General features: G+C 44.5%; 1 protein-coding gene across 1 annotated transcript in view; it reads right to left on the minus strand.

The window, feature by feature from the left end:
* The window catches only part of SLC6A7 (solute carrier family 6 member 7), a 94,856-nt gene that overhangs the window by 52,223 nt on the left and 17,636 nt on the right, over window positions 1-24,997 (minus strand). Inside the window, exons 2-7 of the mRNA XM_069763579.1 lie at window positions 16,734-16,917; window positions 4,341-4,472; window positions 3,906-4,140; window positions 3,583-3,721; window positions 2,556-2,690; window positions 633-736 (exon numbers count right to left, since the gene is read on the minus strand). Of these exons, the coding sequence (XP_069619680.1) occupies window positions 633-736; window positions 2,556-2,690; window positions 3,583-3,721; window positions 3,906-4,140; window positions 4,341-4,472; window positions 16,734-16,917 (929 nt within the window). The remainder of the gene's footprint in view (window positions 1-632; window positions 737-2,555; window positions 2,691-3,582; window positions 3,722-3,905; window positions 4,141-4,340; window positions 4,473-16,733; window positions 16,918-24,997) is intronic.

Consider the following 24,997-nt stretch of genomic DNA (forward strand, 5'->3'; position numbering starts at 1 on the left):
TTGCTAGGTTTTGGGTGTGTGATAATTCCCTTTCTTCTCCTACTTTAGTTTAACCCAATACTCCACTCCCTGGTGTATTCATCGGTTGGTTGTTTGAGTATATTTGTATGTTTGCTATTTTTCATTACCCCCGTTTGTACTACCTTGTCCACTATTACTCCCTTCTTCCCTGGGTGGGCGAAGGGTACAAACAGAGGGCGGATTCAGGAGCTAAAGCAAGGTACGTGTCCCCGGCTTCTTCACCATCAGAAGTAATTTGAGAGCACAGTGAGCAGGGAAGGAGCCCATGGTCTTGGAACACCCAACAACAGAGTCTTACAATAACAGTCCTTTTTAAAAAAAAAAAAAAAAAAATGGAATATCCCCTACATTAAACATTGCTGGCAACAATTCAAATATATTTGGGGTGATCTTCTATAGGCAAAATGATTAATGCATGGAGGTCCACACTTGCTCATTAGAGAAATATGACTCCAGTTGTCAGCATAACACATTGATCAGTAGATTTTGTTGGATCCCATTGGATAGACATTAGTTTTCCAGTATTTGTAGTTATTTTATATCTGGAACGTATTTCTTTTAGTTATTGAAATTCTTAAACAGGAAAGCAAGAAGCAAATGCAGATATTTACCTGTAAATGTTTTGGTGAAACGTATTATAGGATGCAAATGTCAGAAGCCCTCCAAACCCAACTCCGAGGGAATAAAAGATCTGCAGGGCCGCTTCTATCCACACCTATTATTAAATCCACATTATATCATCCAAGTAAGAGAACAAAGAGAAAAAAATATTTACAAGGAAATTCAAATAGTATCATAGATACAAGAGAGGAGATCACATCTAGAAGGTCTTGAAGCTCAGTCCTCCATCACTTTTTTCCATCCATCTGACACTATACTGCAATGACAGGGATCTGAGAAAATTCTAACCAAGGGTGTTAAACATCTTGGATGGTGTGAACAAAAGATCTATGAGCGCTATTGTCATCGGTCACTGCCCCATCACAAGATGCCAGACATTAATTTTCCAAATTGTTATCATGATATTCAGAGGGTTACTAAAAGCCCCTAAGTCTACCATCTTTATAGTTTTATCAGTAGAAATGAGCATGTCGTCAGTTGCGAGGCAATTCGTAATCCAGCACCCACAGAATACGGAACTGGCCGCTGGACCAGGGTCTTGCACATTTTTTCTATCATCTCTAGTTATAAGGCCATTTTTTTAATGAAAAATACTTTATTGAGTGGAAAAAATATAGAACCAAAATTAGACAAAACTACTATCACTATTACGATAAAGATCTGTACTGTAAAACAGCTGCAGCAATAAACAATGAAAAAATGACGCCAAAGGTTCTATTTTTTTTATCAACTGGCTTCCTAAAAAATAGAAAAAAGTAATCAAAAAGTTGTATGTAGCCCAAAATGGTACCAACAAAAGCTACAACTTGCCCACAAACAGATCCTTCTTGTGGAGTCTAAAGAAAAACAGAATTTTATCATTTTAAGTGTCTCTTAAGTAAGGGATTTGGAACTTTGTTTAAAAAAAAAAAAAAAAAACTAGCTCAGGAAACCCCCCTAAAAACTTTAGTAAGAAATTGAAGAGGACTAAATATTCAGCCTAAAACAACATGGTCGTAAAATGCAGAGGCTTAGATTAAAGCAGATTTCACAGTGTAAACTCCATACATTATTAATACATACATCTCTTTGAACTGATGAAAATTCTATATTTCCTTTTAAAATTCATGTCAGGATTTTTGTATAATTCTGAATTCTGAAAATTTAATTAAGTCTCTGCCCACTGATTAACATCTTCTCAGGGACCCTCCTCCCTGCTGAGATCTCTTACTGCTAAGCACAAGCTGCAGCTGATAATCATAGTAACATAGTAACATAGTTATTAAGGCCGAAAAAAGACATTTATCCATCCAGTTCAGCCTATATTCCATCATAATAATCAGTCTAGTCTACTAAAATGCTCAACCTAATTCTAGGATTATACAGCCATTCTGACGTGGATTTTCCCAATAATTACACCAGCCTCAACTAAGAGAGCTATTATATAATGTAGCCAGTTTGTATTGTGAAATTTGGTGATAGATCAGTTTTAAGGCACTTATATGTTGTATAACAGCTGACAATATTCCATATTGACTGAAGTGTAATACCAAGTTTAAGCAAGAAGGGAATTTACAAAAATTCAAGGGAGTTGGTATTTAAACAACACCCTCTATGCCAGAAAATTGACTTTAAAAAGTCTTAAACCTTTGTCACAATTGGTATATTGTGCAAAATTTTCAACTTTTTACTTACTTAATTCAAAGGCTTTAACTTCAAAATTGGTATACCAAACCGTAGTCTTTATAAATTCCCGCCAAAATATTGAAAATGAGCTCTGATTAATTACAAACCAGCGCTGCAACTGAATCTGCACATCATGAATTTGGACTATAATTGAAATCCTAATTTTACAATTTGCGATCACAAGGTTGCAGGATGCATTTCTTCCAATTTCTAGCAGGACACATTCATTTTAACCATCGTTCATTTACCTTTGAAGACAACAAGTGGTCAAACTGTGGTGTGAGATAGAATTTGACCCCAATCCACGCTCCATCCAATGTCACTCCACGGATTAACAGCATGATCAGGATTAAGTATGGGAATGTTGCTGTGAAATAGACCACCTAAATATAGAGACAACCAGTGATGTACATAAGCCGGCATCGATATTTGAAACTTCTATAGTGATCTCTGTGGACATTTATCTTTTGAGTTCACCTGACTGGTTTTGGACAAGTTTTTTGAAATATCAACTATTTAAAAAACTTGGAGATTCTACACAGTTTCTTCTCCAAACACTCATCCAGAATACTCAATGTGCACACACCGTAAGGCTCAGCGAACTTTGAGTTTTTTTGGTGTGTTTTTGGAGCAGAAATTGGTTAGGTGCACACAGAATATATTAAAGAGTTTTTCGAGAACAAACTGAGTGGAACATTTCCAAATATTCCTCTTAATCTCAGTTTATTGCTCAACAAATTTAACAAAAAGTTTTTAGTTTTGGAAGAGGATTTGGAGAGCTTCCATTTTCTCCTCAGTTTCTGCTTCAAAAACTTCTCGAAAATTATGTGCACATAACCCAAAGAAGTTTTATCATTTTAAAAAACCCAGATTCCCTGGCTAAAAAAATAAATTGAGCTTTATTTACTATTCTTTGGTCCAGCCCTAAATCATCAGTGTTGCTCTTGGTGTCTATTATTGTCTGCCATATTGACATCATGCTGCAGCCAATCAGTGACTTCAGCTGTTTCTGCATCTGCTCAGGCACGGCCACTAAGATCCATCAATGAGCTCTATCAATGTCATGTGGGCGCTGCTGTCGGTAGCAGACACCAAGAGCAGTGGCGGACACTCAACACCAGACCAGGAAAGAATACATAAAGAGCCAGCGGACATTGGTCTTGCCAAATTGGAAAGCTCTAGAGTTTCCTGTACTGGTGTGAAACTTCTAGAAATCTTCTTGGTCTTTTCATTACTATGTCAAGAACTATAAATATATGATTTTATAATCCATACCTTGCCTGATGATTTCACTCCCTTTAGAATGCAGAGATACACAATGACCCAGGCCAAGAGAAGACACAGACATAGGTTCCACCGAATTGATCCTGGATCCCCAATTCCAGAACTCCCTTGTATGTGAAGAACGTAGCGACTTCAGTGGAAGCATTGATCGTAGAAATCACAATATAAAATGAATAGGTAGATATTATTGATAATGTTTGGCTACTTTGACAACGCTCCTACACCGAACATTATCATATATATCTTTTTCTAGCTCTTTGGTCTAAAAAAAATCAATAACATTTGAAGACCATTTTACCTTCATCCACACTCACCTCCAGTACTCTTCACTTGGACTGACTGTGCTACTGATGTTGATTGGCATCGCAGAATTGCTGGTACGGATGAGATGGTGGTCCAGGCAGAGATCAGTATTCCACCAGTTGCCACAATGTTCCCATGGCAAACTACTAGTCAGGGAGGCGAAGAGGTAGAATAAAACGTAGGCTATTATCATGTTGTAGTAGATGGCTACCAGGGCAACAATTAGCAGCATTCCCATGCCAACACCTTTTGGAGTAGAGAAAAAAACATAGGAGAGTCACATTTGTAGCATGAAAAACCCATGACACTGCCTAAATTCTTATTGGCTATGTTATAATGGTTCTTGATCTGGCACATGTAGCATTGGAAAGTGGGAAAATTATAGACCCCCAAGCTCAAAAGGTTCAGCAAAGGCCTCCTTTATGAGCAAGGATGCTTACACTCACCTTTAAAAAGTGGACTTATTTTCCACACTGCCAGTGGTCCAAGGCTGGAAAATTGGCCTAAGGACAATTCCATGAAGAAGAGTGGGATTCCACAAATGGCCAACATGATGAAGTATGGAACAAGAAACGCCCCTGAAAGATGAGAATTTTTATCACATTGCAACCTAGAAGATGACCACATAAAGGGGATTACGTTTTGAAATATTTTTGATATTTTGTAGCCGCTGTTCCACAAATACCGCAATCCAGAGGCAGAGGAGCATTAGCTTACATCTGAGGATTAAATGTCATGTGCGGGACCTTTACAGCGATTTCTATCCTTAGGACAGCTCATCAATATCGCGGGGGTGCGACACCCGACATCCCTGCCAATGAGCTGTTCCCAGTGCCAGTGGAGACTGGAAGAGCCAGTTGCGTAGATTTATTTATGTCATTGAATGTTATCATATACCACTTGGTCTTTTTCACTTACAGGCCCCGGTGTATTTAAAGTGCAGACAGCATATTCTGCTTATGTATCTCCCTTGATTGATTTATTTTTCTATAGGTTTTTTTTAACGCTTTCTTTATTAATAAAATATATTTGTTTTTTTAATTGGCACAGGCTTCCTTGTCTCTATATGATGGATTTGTTTATTAATGGAAGTGCCTTGAATTTAGGCTTGTTATAGGTGTACCCTGGTTATTTTATTGATGGCTGGACCGTACAACACAAGCACTTTTTACCATTCACCTTTCTTGTCTCCCCAATTCCCTCATAGGTTGTAAGTTAGTGAGCAGAAGGACCCTCACTCCTCTTGGTGCCTGTTGAATTTTCTGTTACTCTGTAATATCTGATATTGTCTGTAAATGTCCTCTCTGAATTGTAAAGTGCTGAGGAATATGTTGGCGCTAGATAAATAAAAAATATTATCATGCTAATATTTGTAACCAAGGAACTAACCAAATCTCCATGTCCAATGATATAAGTGAAAGTGTTAGTAATTCAATCTGATAAGTGCACAAGAAACATGAAGCATGGTGGAGGCCTACATACAAACCGAGGGAAGCACCCTGAACTGTGGCAATAAACGAGTAGCGAACCCAAAAACACTGTGACATCAAAGTAAAGAACAGGGACAAAAAGGGCTATTGGGGGTATCAAAAACCATATGTTTCATGCTAAATTGATGTTCTTCTCCAAAGATCTTATTTCTGGCCTCCAATCTACTCCTGACGCTATAGACTACATCAATATAAATTATCAATGACTCACATACTATAATAGCCCCAGCATCAGTCAAGCTTCTTCAAATCCTCTAAGAAATGTATTTGGCAAATAATCCATGACAACAAAGTATTTCATCAATCCTTCTGATTTATATATAATTTGTAACATCTCCACATACACACGTCCGATTGCTGCCGCTGTGTCTTTTTGTTTTTATGCATTTTATTGGGCCACTTAAACCTCAGACTGATGTTCATTTTTCTGCTCTGAATATATAGGATGTGTCATAGGTTCTCAGTGATGATGATGAGACAACATAAATTATATTTAAGAAGCGTTGACTAAACATTTTGTTGCCTTTCATTATATACAAAATACTTCAGTCTAGACGAAATTTCTCAATAGATTCTCAATTTCTTCATAAAGTGCTAAATAGGCATTGTAGACCTGATAGGGCTGTTGTACTTACTTTAAAAATCCATGTAAAATGGCTATATGAATCGTCTTTACGTTTCCATGCCTAAAATTTAAATGGTCTTTTCATCAGTCCAGTGGTAGCTTGACTCGTACAATTCTCATTTTTCTTGTAGAGTCATACAGCTATCCTAATGTGGATTTTCAAGGTAAGTATTCCAGGCTCTCCAGATTTAAGAAATCTATTTGATCATGCATGCAGTTTGTAGTGGGATATTTGGTGTCAGATCGTCTTTAAGGTCAATATCTTGGACAAGATTGGGAGTATTCATGGTTAAAGAGGTTGTCACAACATCATAAATGGGCAAATTTGCAAAGTGTTTGTAAAGACAATAAACAGCAATTTACTTGTTATTAAAGCTCTGTTTATTCTCAAGAAATGTGGATTTCTTATTTTATAGTTTTACTACTCATTGCTTAGGTTACCAGCCATCACTGCCAGTCTCCTAGCCAAGGAACGCAATGCTTACATGCTCTCCCCAATGTAAGCGCTGCTCTGAAGCTGGACAGCTTGCTGGATACAGCCAGCTTCAGTGTCCCTGCCTCTGCTTGTAACATGAGAAAGTGTACAGTTTGGTGTGGACCAGTGGCTTAACCATGCTGCTGATCTAAACTATCAATCAGCGCCCTAGAAATCAAGATTAAAGAAATCAGTAAGGAAAAAACTTGAGCTTACAGGTCCAGTGGGCAAGCCAACTAAATTTCTATTGCTTGCCATGTGACTATGTAGCAGCTGCAGTGGCATAATTAACTACTAACGTGTAATTTTTCAGGCCAAAAATCGGAATACGTGATTTGTTAGGAAGATAAAATTTTGTTCTCTGTGTCTAAAGAGGAAACCAAAGACACCAATGCATAGGAAAAGTCCAGAGTATGAGCAGTAATGAACTTTGTAATGCAGTAGCTGGGAATGCTCTTGGATTAAGTTGTTTTCTATGTATTGAGTGCACACAGGCACTATTAATTTCACGAGGGTGTCACATCTCCCTGGAAGACCTGGAGTTAGACAGTCATGTCAGGTAACAAATCGCAGGTCTTCCTTAGAGCTGGTGTGATTTGTGTCCCATATTAAAAGGATTTAGTTTCTTCTGGTGCTGAAGAGGTTAATGACCCATTGTATGCTGGTCAGAAACATGTAGCTTCATTTCAGCTGCTGATCTGGTCATTACCTCTTCCAATAGAAAATTGGTCAGACCTTCTTGTCCCTGCCAGTGAAAGATTTGTCTTCCTGTGCTGTGTGCTAAAGCAAAGTGGTTGGAGTAGAGTTGTTGTAAAAATACCCATGTGGTAATCAATATAGTCACCATGAGAAATGGCATGGGCTATGGTAAATTTGAAGTGTAAGAAAGTAGACTCAGAGGATTATGTTAGTGTGGAATAATAGTTAGTAGCCAGATGGCTCACAATTTCCTTTTGTTCGGAAATATTTTTGTTTGAAGATGATAAAACTGCTTGTGGAGAGTTTGGAACCTAATCCAATGTTTTCAGAGTCCTTTGTGTGTCAACCATCTATCTCAGGACATGGTGACTCTAAACCTGAATGATACCCTCAACGTCAAATTACTTATCAGAGCCACCAGCAGATCTCCTAAGTCTAGATTCACAAAACTTTATGTTGCCTCCATAAAATTGTTTTCTTTCTGGAATTATGTGATTGTAACCTTTGGTTCATGTCAACAAATTATTAAAGAAATCATAAAAAACTGTTTGGCCAGTTGGGAGTTAAGAGGCCTTAGATACATTGACCAATAATGTCAATTTTGTCCAAATTTTGGATCATGGTCCAAGCTTTTAGTTCCATGTTAAATACCCTTGCTTTTTTTTATATTTGTATATGATGGCAGCAGACAGCATCCATATATAATGAGTTGTGGGTGGAGACGCTATTCATATCACACTGTATTACTAAATTTAGAAAGACTCCTACAACTGTGAACGAGGACATGCTGGTGACTGTACAAAAGCAAGAATAGCAAGAAGCGTATTTCACACAGATCTACTGTGATCTTCATTACCACAAAGCAGCTATGTGCATTGCTCAGCTAGTATTCTTTATACATTTTCTCTTTCCTGCTATGCTGCCTGGAGGAGAGATTATGGCGCATGCACAGCTCTTTTTATTCAACACTAAAAACTATGGACAACTGTTTTTTCTTTCAAAATGTGTATACTAACGAGATAACGAGTTAAAAATAACCTATTTTTTCACATTAGTCCACTTCAGAAGAAAAAGACCCGACATCATTATTTTTTGTTTTGATTCTTTCTATGTCCAGTTGGCAAAATATCTATTATTTGAACTAGGAGGTACCTCTCCCAGATGCGGTGATGGGTCTCCACTGCTTGATAAACTCCTGCTGTCAGCCACCAAGCTACCATCTGGACAGCGACTCTTCTCTTCACTCTTGGCTGCCCGTTTGGCTTTTGTTTGCCATTTGCCTCTAATCTTGATCTTGACTGACCTTGGCATTCTTTCTAGGTTAGTTTTTTGTTTTTCTCCATGAATTCTTCACCTTGTACCTGTTGTCCTGTTTCTAGTTCTGATCCCTTGTCTATCCTCTAACTACATCTTCATCACATCCTCTGACTTGACTTTAGGTACCTTCACACATAACGATATCGTTAAGGATATTGTTGCAACGTCATGCTTTTTGTGACGTAGCAACGATCCCGCTAACGATATCGTTATGTGTGACAGCGACCAACGATCAGGCTCCTGCTGGGAGATCGTTGGTCGTGGGGAATGATCAGGACCTTTTTTTGGTCGCTGATCACCCCGCTGTCATCGCTAGATCGGCGTGTGTGACTCCGATCTAGCGATGTGTTCACCTGTAACCAGGGTAAATATCGGGTTACTAAGCACAGGGCCGCGCTTAGTAACCCAATATTTACCCTGGTTACCATTGTAAAAGTAAAAAAAAAAACAGTACAATCTGTTAAGGACTGGCGGAACGCACCAAGTATAGATGATATGAAACTAGGTGCGTTCGCAGTCCGAGGTCCACCGTGCAGGTAAAAACCCTGCTGCTAGTAAGACGGACTATACGGCGGTACTATAAGTATACACGCACGGGTTAACTTCACCCTGCGTGAAGGAAGCGATCCTGTTGCGTCACAGGACCGCGGTACCACACATAGAGCGCGAGCAAGAAGTCAGCGAACACAACCCCAACTCAGGATTGAAGTCCGATTAGACCACTTGCTGGCACAACACCGCAACTGGGTGTGTAAGGAAACTATTAAAATAGTATATAAAGGCACGAGAGTGCATGCGGTGCCGCACTGACGGACGCCACTAACCACCCAGGCTTGGGTAAGGAAAGCGCAGAGGAAGCGCACGGCGCCGTACTGGCGGACACAGCAACTGGACGCTGTGATGTGTGTTACGTGCAGATGGCTAGTCGGGCGCTAGATAGCTACCATCATCCGCGAGCAGTCAACAACACTAGGGAGGGATACTTAGGAGCTTTCATCCATCGACATACATCCATCTACACACACACATTATATCAAGACAATACTAGCGCATGGCCGTGCGGTCATGCGCAGTTTATATAGTTGCAGCACAGGAAAGAGCTACAGAAGTTTTGCCCTTTCAGGACCTGCCAAAAGGACCAATGGGATGTGCTGCAGTACCTGAGCATGTGACCCTCGATCTCCAACGGGAGATCTTGCCCTGGGCATGCTCAGTGTGTGCAAATAAGCACTTAGTACCAGAGAAGCCCGCTCGCCGCAGATCAGTGCAGGGTACAACAGGAGAGCCAGAAAAGGCAGCAGTAACCCTTTGCACAGAATCAGTCCCAGCAAGACGCTGGGAGCGACGCCTCCGCTGAGCAGAGCCCACTGCGGCCGAAGCAGAATGGGAGACCGCAGCAGACACGGATCGAGATTCCCCCTGTGCAGCAGAGGAAACTCGACTCCTAACATTACCCCCCCTCCTAGGGCCCCCCCTCCCTGGGCCTCGCTACGTTCGAAGGCAGCAATAAGCTGTGGAGCCCAAATGTGCTCAGCAGGCTCCCAGGACCTATCCTCAGGGCCGTAACCGTTCCAATCCACCAAAAAAAAATTTTGGCCACGTACCACCTCGCACCCCAAGATAGCGTTCACCTCGAAATCGTCCGTAGACGAACCCGATGTCTCGGCAGATGACTCAGAAAACCGGGACAAGTATACAGGCTTAAGAAGGGACACATGAAAGGTGTCGGTGATACCAAGGCGTGGAGGAAGGGCCAGACGGTAGACCACAGGATTAACCTGTTCGAGGACCTTGAAGGGACCCAAGTAGCGAGGAGCAAACTTAGTGGACTCAACACGCAGCCTGATGCTACGGGCGGAGAGCCACACTAAGTCGCCAGGAGCAAAGGTCGGAGCGAAGCGCCGATGAGCATCGGCGGAGGACCTCATTCTCTCCTTAGAGGCCCGAATGGCATCCTGAGTGCGGTCCCAAATATCCCGTGCCTCCACAGCCCAGTCTGCCACCCTGGAGTCTGCGGAAGACACGGGCATAGGCACAGGTACCCGTGGATGCTGACCATAGTTGAGGAGGAATGGGGTTTGTCCAGTGGAGTCGGCTACGGCGTTGTTCAGCGCAAACTCTGCTCATGATAGCAAAGATGCCCAGTCATCCTGCCTGGCTGAAACAAAATGTCGCAGGTATGTGACCAAGGTCTGGTTGGCCCTCTCTACCAACCCATTCGTCTCGGGATGATAAGCGGAAGAGAGATTCAACTCAATACTGAGAAGACAACAAAGCTCTCTCCAGAACCGAGACGCAAACTGGGGACCCCGGTCACTGACAATTTTGTCAGGCATACCATGTAGGCGGAAGATGTGTTTAATGAACAACGCTGCCAAGGCCCGTGCAGAAGGTAACCGTGGTAGCGGCACCAAATGCACCATTTTTGAGAAATAATCGGTGATGACCCAAATGATGGTACAGCCGCGAGATTTGGGTAAACCCACGACAAAGTCCATCCCGACCATCTCCCAGGGCCTATCTGCCACCGGCAAGGGATAGAGCAACCCAGCTGGCCTTTGATGCGGAGATTTATTTTTGGCGCAGGAGACACACGCCAGAATATAATCCCTGACATCCCGGACCATATGCGGCCACCAGTACGTCCTCGCCAGTAGCTCAGATGTCCTCTTTGTCCCAAAGTGTCCACCCACCCTGGACAAATGAGCCCAAGAGAGAACCTCCGGTCGCAAATTAATAGGCACAAAAGTCTTGCCCGGTGGCACAGACTCCAGCGAAACCGGCGCTACGCTTCTCAGGCTCTCAGAAGGGACAATAAGCCGAGGCTCCTCTTCCTCCTCTTCAGTTGACATAAGGGAGCGAGAGAGAGCATCAGCACGAATATTCTTCTCCCCGGTGAGAAAATGAAGGGAAAAGTGGAACCGGGAAAAGAACAAGGACCATCTGGCTTGGCGAGAATTTAGCCACTGGGCTGTTTGCAAGTAGACCAAATTTTTGTGGTCCGTGTAAACTTGGAAGGGAAACCGCGCACCTTCCAGAAGGTGTCTCCACTCTGAAAAGGCCAACTTCATTGCTAGCAACTCCCTATCCCCGATGGAGTAGTTTCTCTCCGCTGGCGAGAAGGTCTTAGAGAAGAAGAAGCATGGATGCTTCCGACCTTGAGCATCCTTTTGATAGAGGACTGCTCCAGCACCAACGGATGAGGCATCCACCTACATTAGGAATGGCTTATCCACATCGGGACGATGTAAGATGGGAGCGCTAGCAAAGTGGGACTTAATAGAAGTGAAGACCTTGGAGACCTCTTCCGACCACAATTTGGGATTCGCTCCCTTCTTGGTGAGGGCTACCAAGGGAGCTACCAGAGTTGAGAAGTGGGGAATGAACTGGTGGTAATAGTTAATGAACCCCATAAAGCGCTGCACCGCTTTAAGAGAATGGGGCTCTTGCCAGTCCATCACAGCCTGTAGTTTGGCAGGATCCATAGCCAATCCCTGGGCGGAGATGATATAGCCCAGGAACGGCAAAGACTCCTGCTCAAACATACACTTCTCCAACTTAGCATAAAGAGAGTTTTCCCGTAGAAGGTCGAAGACTCTGCCAACATCTCTCCGGTGGGAGTCAATATCTGGAGAAAAGATGAGAATATCATCCAGATAGACTACAACTGAGGTAGAAAGCATATCCCGGAAGATGTCGTTGACAAAGTCTTGGAAAACGGCTGGGGCATTACAGAGCCCGAAGGGCATCACCAGATACTCATAGTGCCCATCTCTGGTGTTAAACGCCGTTTTCCATTCGTCCCCCTCACGGATGCGAATCAGGTTATAAGCACCCCGCAGATCTAATTTAGTAAACACTCTAGCTCCCCGAAGCCTATCGAAGAGCTCGGATATTAAGGGCAAAGGATACTTGTTCTTAACGGTGATAGCGTTAAGACCCCTGTAGTCTATGCATGGACGTAGTTCCCCATTCTTCTTCTGCACGAAGAAGAACCCTGCCCCAGCAGGTGACACTGACTTCCTGATAAACCCTCCTGCCAGATTCTCTTGAATGTACTGAGACATGGCCTCCGTCTCCGGGAGAGATAATGGATAAACTCGACCCCGGGGAGGCTCCGCACCAGGCAAGAGATCGATAGGACTGTCATAGGTGCGATGGGGCGGAAGGGTCTCCGCCGCCTTTTTGGAGAACACGTCTGCGTAAGACCAATATTGCTTGGGGAGAGAGGATAGATCTGCGGGTACCTCAGTAGTAGCAACCTGAACGCACTCTCGGTGACACCTACCCCCACATGATTCACCCCATCCCAGAATTCTGCCTGAAGACCACTCGATGTGAGGAGAGTGGTACTGTAACCAAGGTATCCCCAACAGGACCTCATCAATCCCCTCAGGAATGATGAGCAGAGATATAATCTCCTGATGGGATGGGGACATGGACAGAGTAAAAGGAATGGTCTGATGTGTTATCTGTGCGGGAAGTGTCGACCCATTCACCACTCGTACCGTTACTGGTTGAGGTAGCATTACCAGGGGTATTGCGTGACGTTGGGCGAAGGCAGAAGACATAAAATTGCCCTCCGCCCCAGAATCCACGCAGAGCTCTACCGAGTGGGAGAATGAGCCAAAAGTAATTGTCCCCTTAAAGGACAATTTGGAGGCAAACGTCGCAGTGTCTAGTGCACCTCCACCTACTACCACTAGACGCTGACGTTTCCTCGACCGCTGATGACATCTGGTGGCAAGATGTCCTGACTGTTGGCATACATGGCAAACCTGGAGTGCACGAGCGGTCCGGGACTTAGATCCCGCTCGTGACACTACCTTAGGTTCATGGGACTCAGGAGCCTGGACTGGAGATTCCAGAGGTTTGGCGAAGGTGGGAGCCAGCCGAAACCTCTGCCTACACTGGGCTCGCTCTAACCTCCGCTCGTGAAAACGGAGGTCAATACGAGTAGAAACTGTTATTAATTCTTCCAGTGTGGCGGGAATCTCCCTAGCGGACAGGGCGTCCTTAACGTGGTCAGCCAGCCCCCTCCAAAATATAGGGATAAGGGCTTTATCCAACCACTCCAGCTCAGATGCTAGAGTGCGGAAGTGGACGGCAAAAAGGCTGACCAAGGACGAGCCCTGAGTCAATGCCAACAGTTGGAGTGCCGTATCATGGGTGACACGAGGTCCTAAGAAAACCTGTTTCAGAGTGCTCAGGAATAACGGAGCTCTCTGCACCACATGATCGCCACGCTCCCACAGCGGCGTAGCCCACTGCAACGCCCTGTCCGACAATAAGGATATGATAAAGGCCACCTTAGCCCGCTCTGTAGGGAAACGAGAGGCCAGAAGCTCGAGATGTATTGAGCACTGACTCACGAAACCCCTACAGGACTTACTGTCACCAGAAAATTTCTCTGGTAGCGGGAGGCGAGAAAGCGTCGGTACAGGGGCGGCAGTGGACAAGGTAGCTGCAGCCACACTTGCAGCCTGAACAGCGACAGCAGTAACGTCCACAGCTGAGGTTGAACGCTCTAGAGCCGCCAACCTTCCCTCCAGCTGCTGGATGTACCGCTGTAGACGCTGATCGTCCGTCATTACTAGCCAGACCTTGGCGCTAGTATTATGTTAAGGACTGGCGGAACGCACCAAGTATAGATGATATGAAACTAGGTGCGTTCGCAGTCCGAGGTCCACCGTGCAGGTAAAAACCCTGCTGCTAGTAAGACGGACTATATGGCGGTACTATAAGTATACACGCACGGGTTAACTTCACCCTGCGTGAAGGAAGCGATCCTGTTGCGTCACAGGACCGCGGTACCGCACATAGAGCGCGAGCAAGAAGTCAGCGAACACAACCCCAACTCAGGATTGAAGTCCGATTAGACCACTTGCTGGCACAACTGGGTGTGTAAGGAAACTATTAAAATAGTATATAAAGGCACGAGAGTGCATGCGGTGCCGCACTGACGGACGCCACTAACCACCCAGGCTTGGGTAAGGAAAGCGCAGAGGAAGCGCACGGCGCCGTACTGGCGGACACAGCAACTGGACGCTGTGATGTGTGTTACGTGCAGATGGCTAGTCGGGCGCTAGATAGCTACCATCATCCGCGAGCAGTCAACAACACTAGGGAGGGATACTTAGGAGCTTTCATCCATCGACATACATCCATCTACACACACACATTATATCAAGACAATACTAGCGCATGGCCGTGCGGTCATGCGCAGTTTATATAGTTGCAGCACAGGAAACAGCTACAGAAGTTTTGCCCTTTCAGGACCTGCCAAAAGGACCAATGGGATGTGCTGCAGTACCTGAGCATGTGACCCTCGATCTCCAACGGGAGATCTTGCCCTGGGCATGCTCAGTGTGTGCAAATAAGGACTTAGTCCCAGAGAAGCCCGCTCGCCGCAGATCAGTGCAGGGTACAACAGGAGAGCCAGAAAAGGCAGCAGTAACCCTTTGCACAGAATCAGTCCCAGCAAGACGCTGGGAGCGACGCCTCCGCTGAGCAGAGCCCACTGCGGCCGAAGCAGAATGGGAGACCGCAGCAGACACGGATCGAGATTCCCCCTGTGCAGCAGAGGAAACTCGACTCCTAACACATACTCACATTCCGATGTCTGTCACGTCCCCCGGCATCAACTTCCCTGCACTGTGTCAGCACCGGCCGTAAAGCAGAGCACAGCGGTGACGTCATCGCTCTGCTTTACGGCTATGGCTGAAACAGTGCAGGGAAGCTGACGCCGGGGGACGTGACAGACATCGGAATGTGAGTATGTAGTGTGTGTTTTTTTTTATACTTTTACAATGGTAACCAGGGTAAATATCGGGTTACTAAGCGCGGCCCTGCACTTAGTAACCCGATGTTTACCCTGGTTACCCGGGGACTTCGGCATCGTTGAAGACAGTTTCAACGATGCCGAAGTTGTTCCCCTGATCATTGGTCGCTGGAGAGAGCTCTCTGTGTGACAGCTCCCCAGCGACCACACAACGACTTACCAACGATCACGGCCAGGTCGTATCACTGGTCGTGATTGTTGGTAAATCGTTTAGTGTAACGGTACCTTTTGTCCCTGGTGACTACTTGTGGCAATAGCTTGACTTCACCTCTCTTCCTCTAATCAGTGATTAATGTGAGAACCGTGAACTGTGGGAATACAACTACAACAGTCATTGTCTTTTTACTGAAGTCAAAGTGGAAAACTGGGCAGAAGATACCAGAAACCACCCGTTCAAAAGAGTGCAGAGGCTGCTGTATTCACAAAACTTTACGAACTAGTAAGTTCACTTTGCAGACCCACAAAAAGCCTGTATTTCTTTGTTTGGATACGTTCAAAGTTATTCTTTCATTCTTATTTATTTTTTGATCAACCTACCTATCTGCTTATGATTTCAGAATAATAACATATCAGAACAATTAAAGTTCAATAACTTTGTAGCTAAAAAAAGGAAAGCAGCACAAATTAATAACAAAAACAGTCCTTTCTTTTGGGTAAGGCAAAACAAATCAAATGGTTTCACCAAGATACTGTCACTGGCACTTCTCAGTCTCTAACGTAGACTGATCACCATGTATGGTCTTTCTCCAGTTCCAGCACAACACACGTTGCTGAGCTAACTCATCTTCCTGTTATTAGGTCTATAAGAGCCAGACTGGAGTATGGGAATTACCCTTCCCGCCCAGTTTCTTTTGGTCGCTCCTAAATCACAAACCCAAAATCCAGTCAAAGTAAAACCATCTCAGTAATCTATTGCTACTAATGTACTTTTCCCAAGACTTACATCACCGAGGCCAGCCACCTCAATGACACATACCTGCCATATAGGACTTTACCTCCTGCTTTCTTATGCCACATTGAAATGAATTGAAGTGGTTTCAGATTTTCCTAAAGATAATGACTCAATGACCATGATTCCTGGAGCCAACCCAATTTATGACTAAACATTGTTTGTTCTTCATGACATAACTTTTTTAAAAGATACATTTCATAGCTCTCATATACAACATGAAATACTGTATATATTTTTAAGTATTTCTTGCTTGACAGCAAATTGTTTTTTTTCGGACATGAAAACATGCAATATAATATTTCATTGAAGGTACATGTGGGCAAATTTATGCCCATGGCATCCCGAGTTTAGGCAGGGAATGATGATATATCATCATTGACTGTGAAAGTCAAGCTGCTTCACCATGAGAATTTGTTAATGATTGAAAAAAAATGACTTACCGCCTCCATTGGTGTACGCTCTATATGGGAACCTCCAGACATTGCCTAAGCCAACACAGTATCCAATGCAAGAGAGCAGAAAATCTAACTTTCCTGACCAATTCCCTCGGTCTTCTGGGTATTCCATCTCCAGTTCTGCATCATCACGGTCACTAGGGGTCATCAGAAGATCTGGAGTGACCGGCTAGACATAGAAAAAAAAGTAATGGATAGTAACATAATGTACAAAATGAGGTCATAAAATTGAAGACCCAATCTTAGGCCACGTTCACACGTTCAATATTTGGTCAGCATTTTACATCGGTATTTGTAAACCAAAATCAAGAGTGGAACAATTAGAGGAAAAGTATAACAGAAACACGTCACCACTTCTGTGTTTATCACCCACTCCTGGTTTTGGTTACACATATTGATGTAAAATACTGATCAAATACTGACCATGTGAATGTGACCTTAGAATCCATTTCATGCCAAATTGCACACATCAAAGTACAAAGGCATATTGGATCAGAATACACTGCTCAAAAAAATAAAGGGAACACTTAAACAACAGAATATAACTCTGTTATGAATAGGTAATTCAGAACCACAATGGACCTTGAAGTTCAGGGCACAACAAATGACCTGACAAAAACCACAAAACATAGGACGAGCTCTGAGACGTGGGAACTCTGCTGACCGCAATCCCTAAACCTATCAAACCACACTAGAGGTAGCCGTGGATTGCGCCTAACGCTCCCTATGCAACTCGGCACAGCCTGAGAAACTAGCTAGACCTGAAGATAGAAAAATAAGCCTACCTTGCCTCAGAGAAATTCCCCAAAGGAAAAGGCAGCCCCCTGTCATGATCCCAATGGCAGGGGATAACAAAAGGACAAGCACAAAAAACAGAACAAGCTCTAGGGTGATGGAAACTGAGCTGACCGCGATCCTGAACCTAATTCACACACTAGCAGTAGCCGGGGAACGTGCCTACGATGATTCTAGACGTCTCGCGCCAGCCGAAGGACTAGCTTCCCCTATTAGAAGAAACAAAGACCTCTCTTGCCTCCAGAGAAACACCCCACAGAAATAGCAGCCCCCCACATGTAATGACGGTGAAATGAGAGGAAAGCACATATGTAGTAATGAAAACAGATTCAGCAAAATGAGGCCCGCTAAAACTAGATAGCAGAGGATACAAAAGTGAACTGCGCGGTCAGCGAAAAACCCTACAAAAAACCATCCTGAAATTACTTGAACTCATGTGCCAACTCATGGAACATGAGGAGTAATATCAGCCCACTAGAGCAACCAGCAACAAGGAATCACATAACTGCAAGCTGGACTAAAACGAAAATAAAGCAAAACGTGGAGCAGGAAAAATCAAAAACTTAGCTTGTCCTGAAGATTACAGAAGCGGAAAGCAGAGGTAACAAGACACACTGATTACATTGATCGCCGGCGAGGAAATGACAAGAAAGCCAGGTTAAATAGGAAACTCCCATATCCTGATAGAACAGGTGGACACCAGAGACCGCAGAGAACACAAGTCACCCAGTACCATCTGTAACCACCAGAGGGAGCCCAAAAACAGAATCCACAACAGTACCCCCCCCTTGAGGAGGGGTCACCGAACCCTCACGAGAACCACCAGGGCGACCAGGATGAGCCCTATGAAATGCACGGACCAAATCAGCAGCATGAACATCAGAGGCAACCACCCAAGAATTATCCTCCTGACCATAACCCTTCCACTTGACCAAATACTGAAGTTTCCGTCTGGAAACACGAGAATCCAAGATCTTCTCCACAACATACTCCAATTCTCCCTCCACCAGCACCGGAGCAGGAGGCTCAAGCGAAGGAACAACAGGTACCTCATACTTCCGCAACAACGACCGATGGAACACATTATGAATAGCAAACGATGCCGGGAGATCCAAACGAAACGACACAGGGTTAAGAATTTCCAAGATCCTATAGGGACCGATGAACCGAGGTTTGAACTTAGGAGAAGAGACCTTCATAGGAACAAAACGAGAAGACAACCACACCAAGTCCCCAACACGAAGTCGAGGACCCACGCGGCGACGGCGATTAGCAAACTGCTGAGCCCTCTCCTGGGACAACTTCAAATTGTCCACCACATGACTCCAAATCTGATGCAACCTATCCACCACCATGTCCACTCCAGGACAATCAGAAGGCTCCACCTGACCAGAGGAAAAACGAGGATGAAACCCCGAATTACAAAAGAAAGGAGAAACCAAGGTAGCAGAACTAGCCCGATTATTAAGGGCAAATTCGGCACGCGGCAAAAAGGTAACCCAGTCATCTTGATCAGCAGAAACAAAACACCTTAAATAAGTTTCCAAGGTCTGATTAGTTCGTTCCGTCTGGCCATTCGTCTGAGGATGGAATGCAGACGAAAAGGACAAATCAATGCCCATCTTAGCACAGAACGTCCGCCAAAATCTAGACACAAACTGGGATCCCCTGTCAGAAACAATGTTCTCCGGAATCCCATGCAAACGAACCACGTTCTGAAAAAACAGAGGGACCAACTCAGAGGAAGAAGGTAACTTAGGCAAGGGTACCAGATGAACCATCTTAGAAAAGCGGTCACACACAACCCAGATGACGGACATTTTTTGAGAGACAGGGAGATCCGAAATAAAGTCCATGGAAATGTGCGTCCAAGGCCTCTTCGGGATAGGCAAAGGTGACAACAATCCACTGGCCCGAGAACAGCAAGGCTTAGCCCGAGCGCAAACTTCACAAGACTGCACAAAAGAACGCACATCCCTCGACAAGGAAGGCCACCAAAAAGACCTGGCCACCAAGTCTCTAGTACCAAATATTCCAGGATGACCTGCCAACGCAGAAGAATGGACCTCGGAGATGACTCTACTGGTCCAATTATCCGGAACAAACTGTCTTTCAGGCGGACAACGATCAGGTTTATCCGCCTGAAACTCCTGCAAAGCACGTCGCAAGTCTGGGAAGACAGCCGACAAAATCACCCCATCCCTAAGGATACCAGTGGGCTCAGAATTTCCAGGGGAATCAGGCACAAAACTCCTAGAAAGAGCATCCGCCTTCACATTCTTTGAACCTGGCAGGTATGAAACCACAAAATCGAAACAAGAGAAAAACAGTGACCAACGAGGCTGTCTAGGATTCAGACACTTGGCAGACTCAAGGTAAATCAGATTTTTGTGATCAGTCAAGACCACCACACGATGTCTAGCACCCTCAAGCCAATGACGCCACTCCTCAAATGCCCACTTCATGGCCAAAAGCTCCCGATTACCAACATCATAATTCCGCTCAGTGGGCGAAAACTTTCTAGAAAAGAACGCACATGGCTTCATCACTGAGCAATCGGAGCTTCTCTGTGACAAAACCGCCCCCGCTCCAATCTCAGAAGCATCAACCTCAACCTGAAAAGGAAGCGAAACATCTGGCTGACGCAACACAGGAGCAGAAGAAAACCGGCGCTTAAGTTCCTGAAAAGCCTCCACAGCCGCAGGAGACCAATCAGCAACATCAGCACCCTTCTTAGTCAGATCCGTCAAAGGCTTAACAACACTAGAAAAATTAGTAATGAAACGACGATAAAAATTAGCAAAGCCCAAGAACTTCTGTAGACTCTTAAGAGATGTAGGCTGCGTCCAGTCACAAATAGCTTGAACCTTGACGGGATCCATCTCAATAGTAGAAGGGGAAAAAATATACCCCAAAAAAGAAATCTTCTGGACTCCAAAGAGACACTTTGAACCTTTTACAAACAAAGAATTGGCCCGCAGGACCTGAAACACCTTCCTGACCTGCTGAACATGGGACTCCCAGTCATCAGAAAAAACCAAAACATCATCCAAATACACAATCATAAATTTATCCAGATATTCACGGAAAATATCATGCATAAAGGACTGGAAGACAGAAGGAGCATTAGAAAGTCCAAAAGGCATCACCAAATACTCAAAATGGCCCTCAGGCGTATTAAATGCGGTTTTCCACTCATCACCCTGCTTAATCCGCACAAGATTATACGCACCCCGAAGATCAATCTTAGTGAACCATTTAGCCCCCTTAGTGCGAGCGAACAAATCAGTCAACAATGGCAAAGGATACTGATATTTGACCGTAATCTTATTCAAAAGACGGTAATCTATACAAGGCCTCAAGGAACCATCTTTTTTGGCCACGAAAAAAAAACCTGCTCCCAAAGGAGACGAAGATGGACGGATATGTCCCTTTTCCAAGGACTCCTTAACATAATCCCGCATAGCAGTATGCTCTGGCACTGACAGATTGAACAAACGACCTTTAGGAAATTTACTGCCAGGAATCAAATCTATAGCACAATCGCAATCCCTTTGAGGAGGAAGCGAATTGAGCTTAGGCTCCTCAAAAACATCCCAATAATCAGACAAAAATACAGGAACCTCAGAAGGAGTAGATGAAGCGATAGAAATCGGAGGTGCATCATCATGAACCCCCTGACATCCCCAGCTTAACACAGACATCGTTTTCCAGTCCAAGACTGGGTTATGAGTTTGTAACCATGGCAGACCAAGCACTAAGACATCATGTAAATTATACAGTACCAGAAAACGAATCACCTCCTGATGAACGGGAGTCATACGCATGGTCACGTGTGTCCAGTACTGAGGTTTATTCATAGCCAAAGGTGTAGAGTCAATTCCTTTCAAAGGAATAGGGACTTCCAGAGGCTCCAGACTAAACCCACAGCGGTTGGCAAATGACCAATCCATAAGACTCAGGGCAGCGCCTGAATCCACATAGGCATCGACGGAAATGGCTGATAATGAACAAATCAGAGTCACAGACAGAATGAACTTAGACTGTAAAGTACTAATGGCAACAGACTTATCAACCTTTTTTGTGCGTTTAGAGCATGCTGATATAACATGAGCTGAATCACCACAATAAAAACACAACCCATTTTTCCGCCTATAGTTTTGCCGTTCACTTCTGGACTGAATTCTATCACATTGCATTGTCTCAGGTGCCTGTTCAGAAGACACCGCCAAATGGTGCACATGTTTGCGCTCCCGTAAACGCCGATCAATCTGAATAGCCATAGTCATAGACTCATTCAGACCTGTAGGCGCAGGGAACCCCACCATAACATCTTTAATGGCCTCAGAAAGGCCATCTCTGAATTCTGCAGCCAGGGCGCACTCATTCCACTGAGTAAGCACCGACCATTTCCGAAATTTCTGACAATATATTTCTGCTTCATCTTGCCCCTGAGAGAGAGCCAATAAAGCTTTTTCAGCCTGAATCTCTAGGTTAGGTTCCTCATAGAGCAAACCCAATGCCAGAAAAAACGCATCCACATTGAGCAACGCAGGATCCCCTGGTGCCAATGCAAATGCCCAATTCTGAGGGTCACCCCGCAGGAAAGATATTACAATCTTGACTTGCTGAGTGGGGTCTCCAGAGGAGCGAGATTTCAAAGAAAGAAACAACTTGCAATTGTTCCTAAAATTCAGAAAACTAGATCTATCTCCAGAAAAAAACTCTGGGATAGGAATTCTAGGTTCAGACATAGGAGCATGTACAGCAAAATCTTGTATATTTTGAACCTTAGCAGCAAGATTATTCAGGCTGGAAGCCAAACTCTGGACGTCCATGATAAACAGCTGAGGTCAGAGCCATTCAAGGATTAAGAGGAGGTAAGACGCAGCCAGGCTGCAATTAAGGCTAGGCAGCAAACTCTGAGGGAAGGAAAAAAAATAAATAAATAAATTTCCTCAGACTACTTTTCCTCCTACTTCAGCCAATACGATTACCACTTTTCTGGCCGGCGATACTGTCATGATCCCAATGGCAGGGGATAACAAAAGGACAAGCACAAAAAACAGAACAAGCTCTAGGGTGATGGAAACTGAGCTGACCGCGATCCTGAACCTAATTCACACACTAGCAGTAGCCGGGGAACGTGCCTACGATGATTCTAGACGTCTCGCGCCAGCCGAAGGACTATTAGAAGAAACAAAGACCTCTCTTGCCTCCAGAGAAACACCCCACAGAAATAGCAGCCCCCCACATGTAATGACGGTGAAATGAGAGGAAAGCACATACGTAGTAATGAAAACAGATTCAGCAAAATGAGGCCCGCTAAAACTAGATAGCAGAGGATACAAAAGTGAACTGCGCGGTCAGCGAAAAACCCTACAAAAAACCATCCTGAAATTACTTGAACTCATGTGCCAACTCATGGAACATGAGGAGTAATATCAGCCCACTAGAGCAACCAGCAACAAGGAATCACATAACTGCAAGCTGGACTAAAACGAAAATAAAGCAAAACGTGGAACAGGAAAAATCAAAAACTTAGCTTGTCCTGAAGATTACAGAAGCGGAAAGCAGAGGTAACAAGACACACTGATTACATTGATCGCCGGCGAGGAAATGACAAGAAAGCCAGGTTAAATAGGAAACTCCCATATCCTGATAGAACAGGTGGACACCAGAGACCGCAGAGAACACAAGTCACCCAGTACCATCTGTAACCACCAGAGGGAGCCCAAAAACAGAATCCACAACAGCCCCCCACATATAATGACTGTGAGTAAGATGAAAACACAAACACAGAGATGAAATAGATTTAGCAAAGTGAGGCCCGACTTACTGAACAGACCGAGGATAGGAAAGATAGCTCTGTGGTCAACACAAAAACCTACAAACAACCACGCAGAGGGGCAAAAAGACCCTCCGCACCGACTAACGGTACGGAGGTACTCCCTCTGCGTCTCAGAGCTTCCAGCAAGCAAGCAAAACCAAAAACGCAAGCTGGACAGAAAATAAAGCAACAAAAGAACACAAGCAGAACTTAGCTTATGCTGAGCAGACAGGCCACAGGAACGATCCAGGAGGAAGCAAGACCAATACTAGAACATTGACTGGAGGCCAGGATCAAAGCACTAGGTGGAGTTAAATAGAGCAGCACCTAACGACTTAACCTCATCACCTGAGGAAGGAAACTCAGAAGCCGCAGTACCACTCGTGACCACAGGAGGGAGCTTGATCACAGAACTCACAACATAACTCCAAGTAAATCAAACTTCTGTGAAATCAAACTGTCCACTTAGGAAGCAACACTGATTGACAATCAATTTCACATGCTGTTGTGCAAATGGAATAGACAACAGATGGAAATTATTGGCAATTATCAAGACACACTCAATGAAGGAGTGGTTCTGCAGGTGGGGACCACAGACCACATCTCAGTACCAATGCTTTCTGGCTGATGTTTTGGTCACTTTTGAATGTTGGTTGTGCTTTCACACTCGTGGTAGCATGAGACGGACTCTACAACCCACACAAGTGGCTCAGGTAGTGCAGCTCCTCCAGGATGGCACATCAATGTGAGCTGTGGCAAGAAGGTTTGCTGTGTCTGTCAGCGTAGTGTCCAGAGGCTGGAGGCGCTACCAGGAGACAGGCCAGTACACCAGGAGATGTGGAGAGGGCTGTAGGAGGGCAAGAACCCAGCAGCAGGACCGCTACCTCCACTTTTGTGCAAGGAGGAACAGGAGGAGCACTGCTAGAGCCCTGCAAAATGACCTCCAGCAGGCCACAAATGTGCATGTGTCTGCACAAACGGTTAAAAACCGACTCCATGGGAATGGTCTGAGTGCCCGATGTCCACAGATGGGGGTTGTGCTCACAACCCAACACCATGCAGGATGCTTGGCATGTGCCACAGAACACCAGGATTGGCAAATTCGCCACTGGTCCCCTGTGCTCTTCACAGATGAAGGCAAGTTCAAACTGAGCACATGTGACTGACGTGACAGTGTCTGGAGACGCCATGGAGAGCGATCTGCTGCCTGTAACATCCCTTCAGGATGACCGGTTTGGCAGTGGGTCAGTAATGGCGTGGGTGGCATTTCTTTGGAGGGCCACACAGCCCTCCATGTGCTTGCCAGAGGTAGCCTCACTGCCATTAGGTACTGATATAGAAGGGTTAATAGTTTGCCTTTAGCTACCTTGCCTTTAAGTGCCTTTTGCCTTTAAGTGTTAGAATTACTAGAATCTGTTGACTCAGTAGTCTGACGGTCTCTTCTTCAAGGAGACTGTACTTCTTATCATGTATGTTCTCAAGAGTCAGTACAGCATATTCTGGGTTATGGTAAATAAAGTATGACCCTGGGTGATGGTGGGGGCTACATGAGTTACATTGAAATGCATTATGTGTAAATGGTATAAAATATTGCTTCTTGCTCTATTACTTCAGATAAAAGTGA

The sequence above is a fragment of the Ranitomeya imitator genome, chromosome 4 (genome assembly GCF_032444005.1).
Source record: "Ranitomeya imitator isolate aRanImi1 chromosome 4, aRanImi1.pri, whole genome shotgun sequence".
In the NCBI taxonomy this organism is placed as follows: domain Eukaryota; kingdom Metazoa; phylum Chordata; class Amphibia; order Anura; family Dendrobatidae; genus Ranitomeya; species Ranitomeya imitator.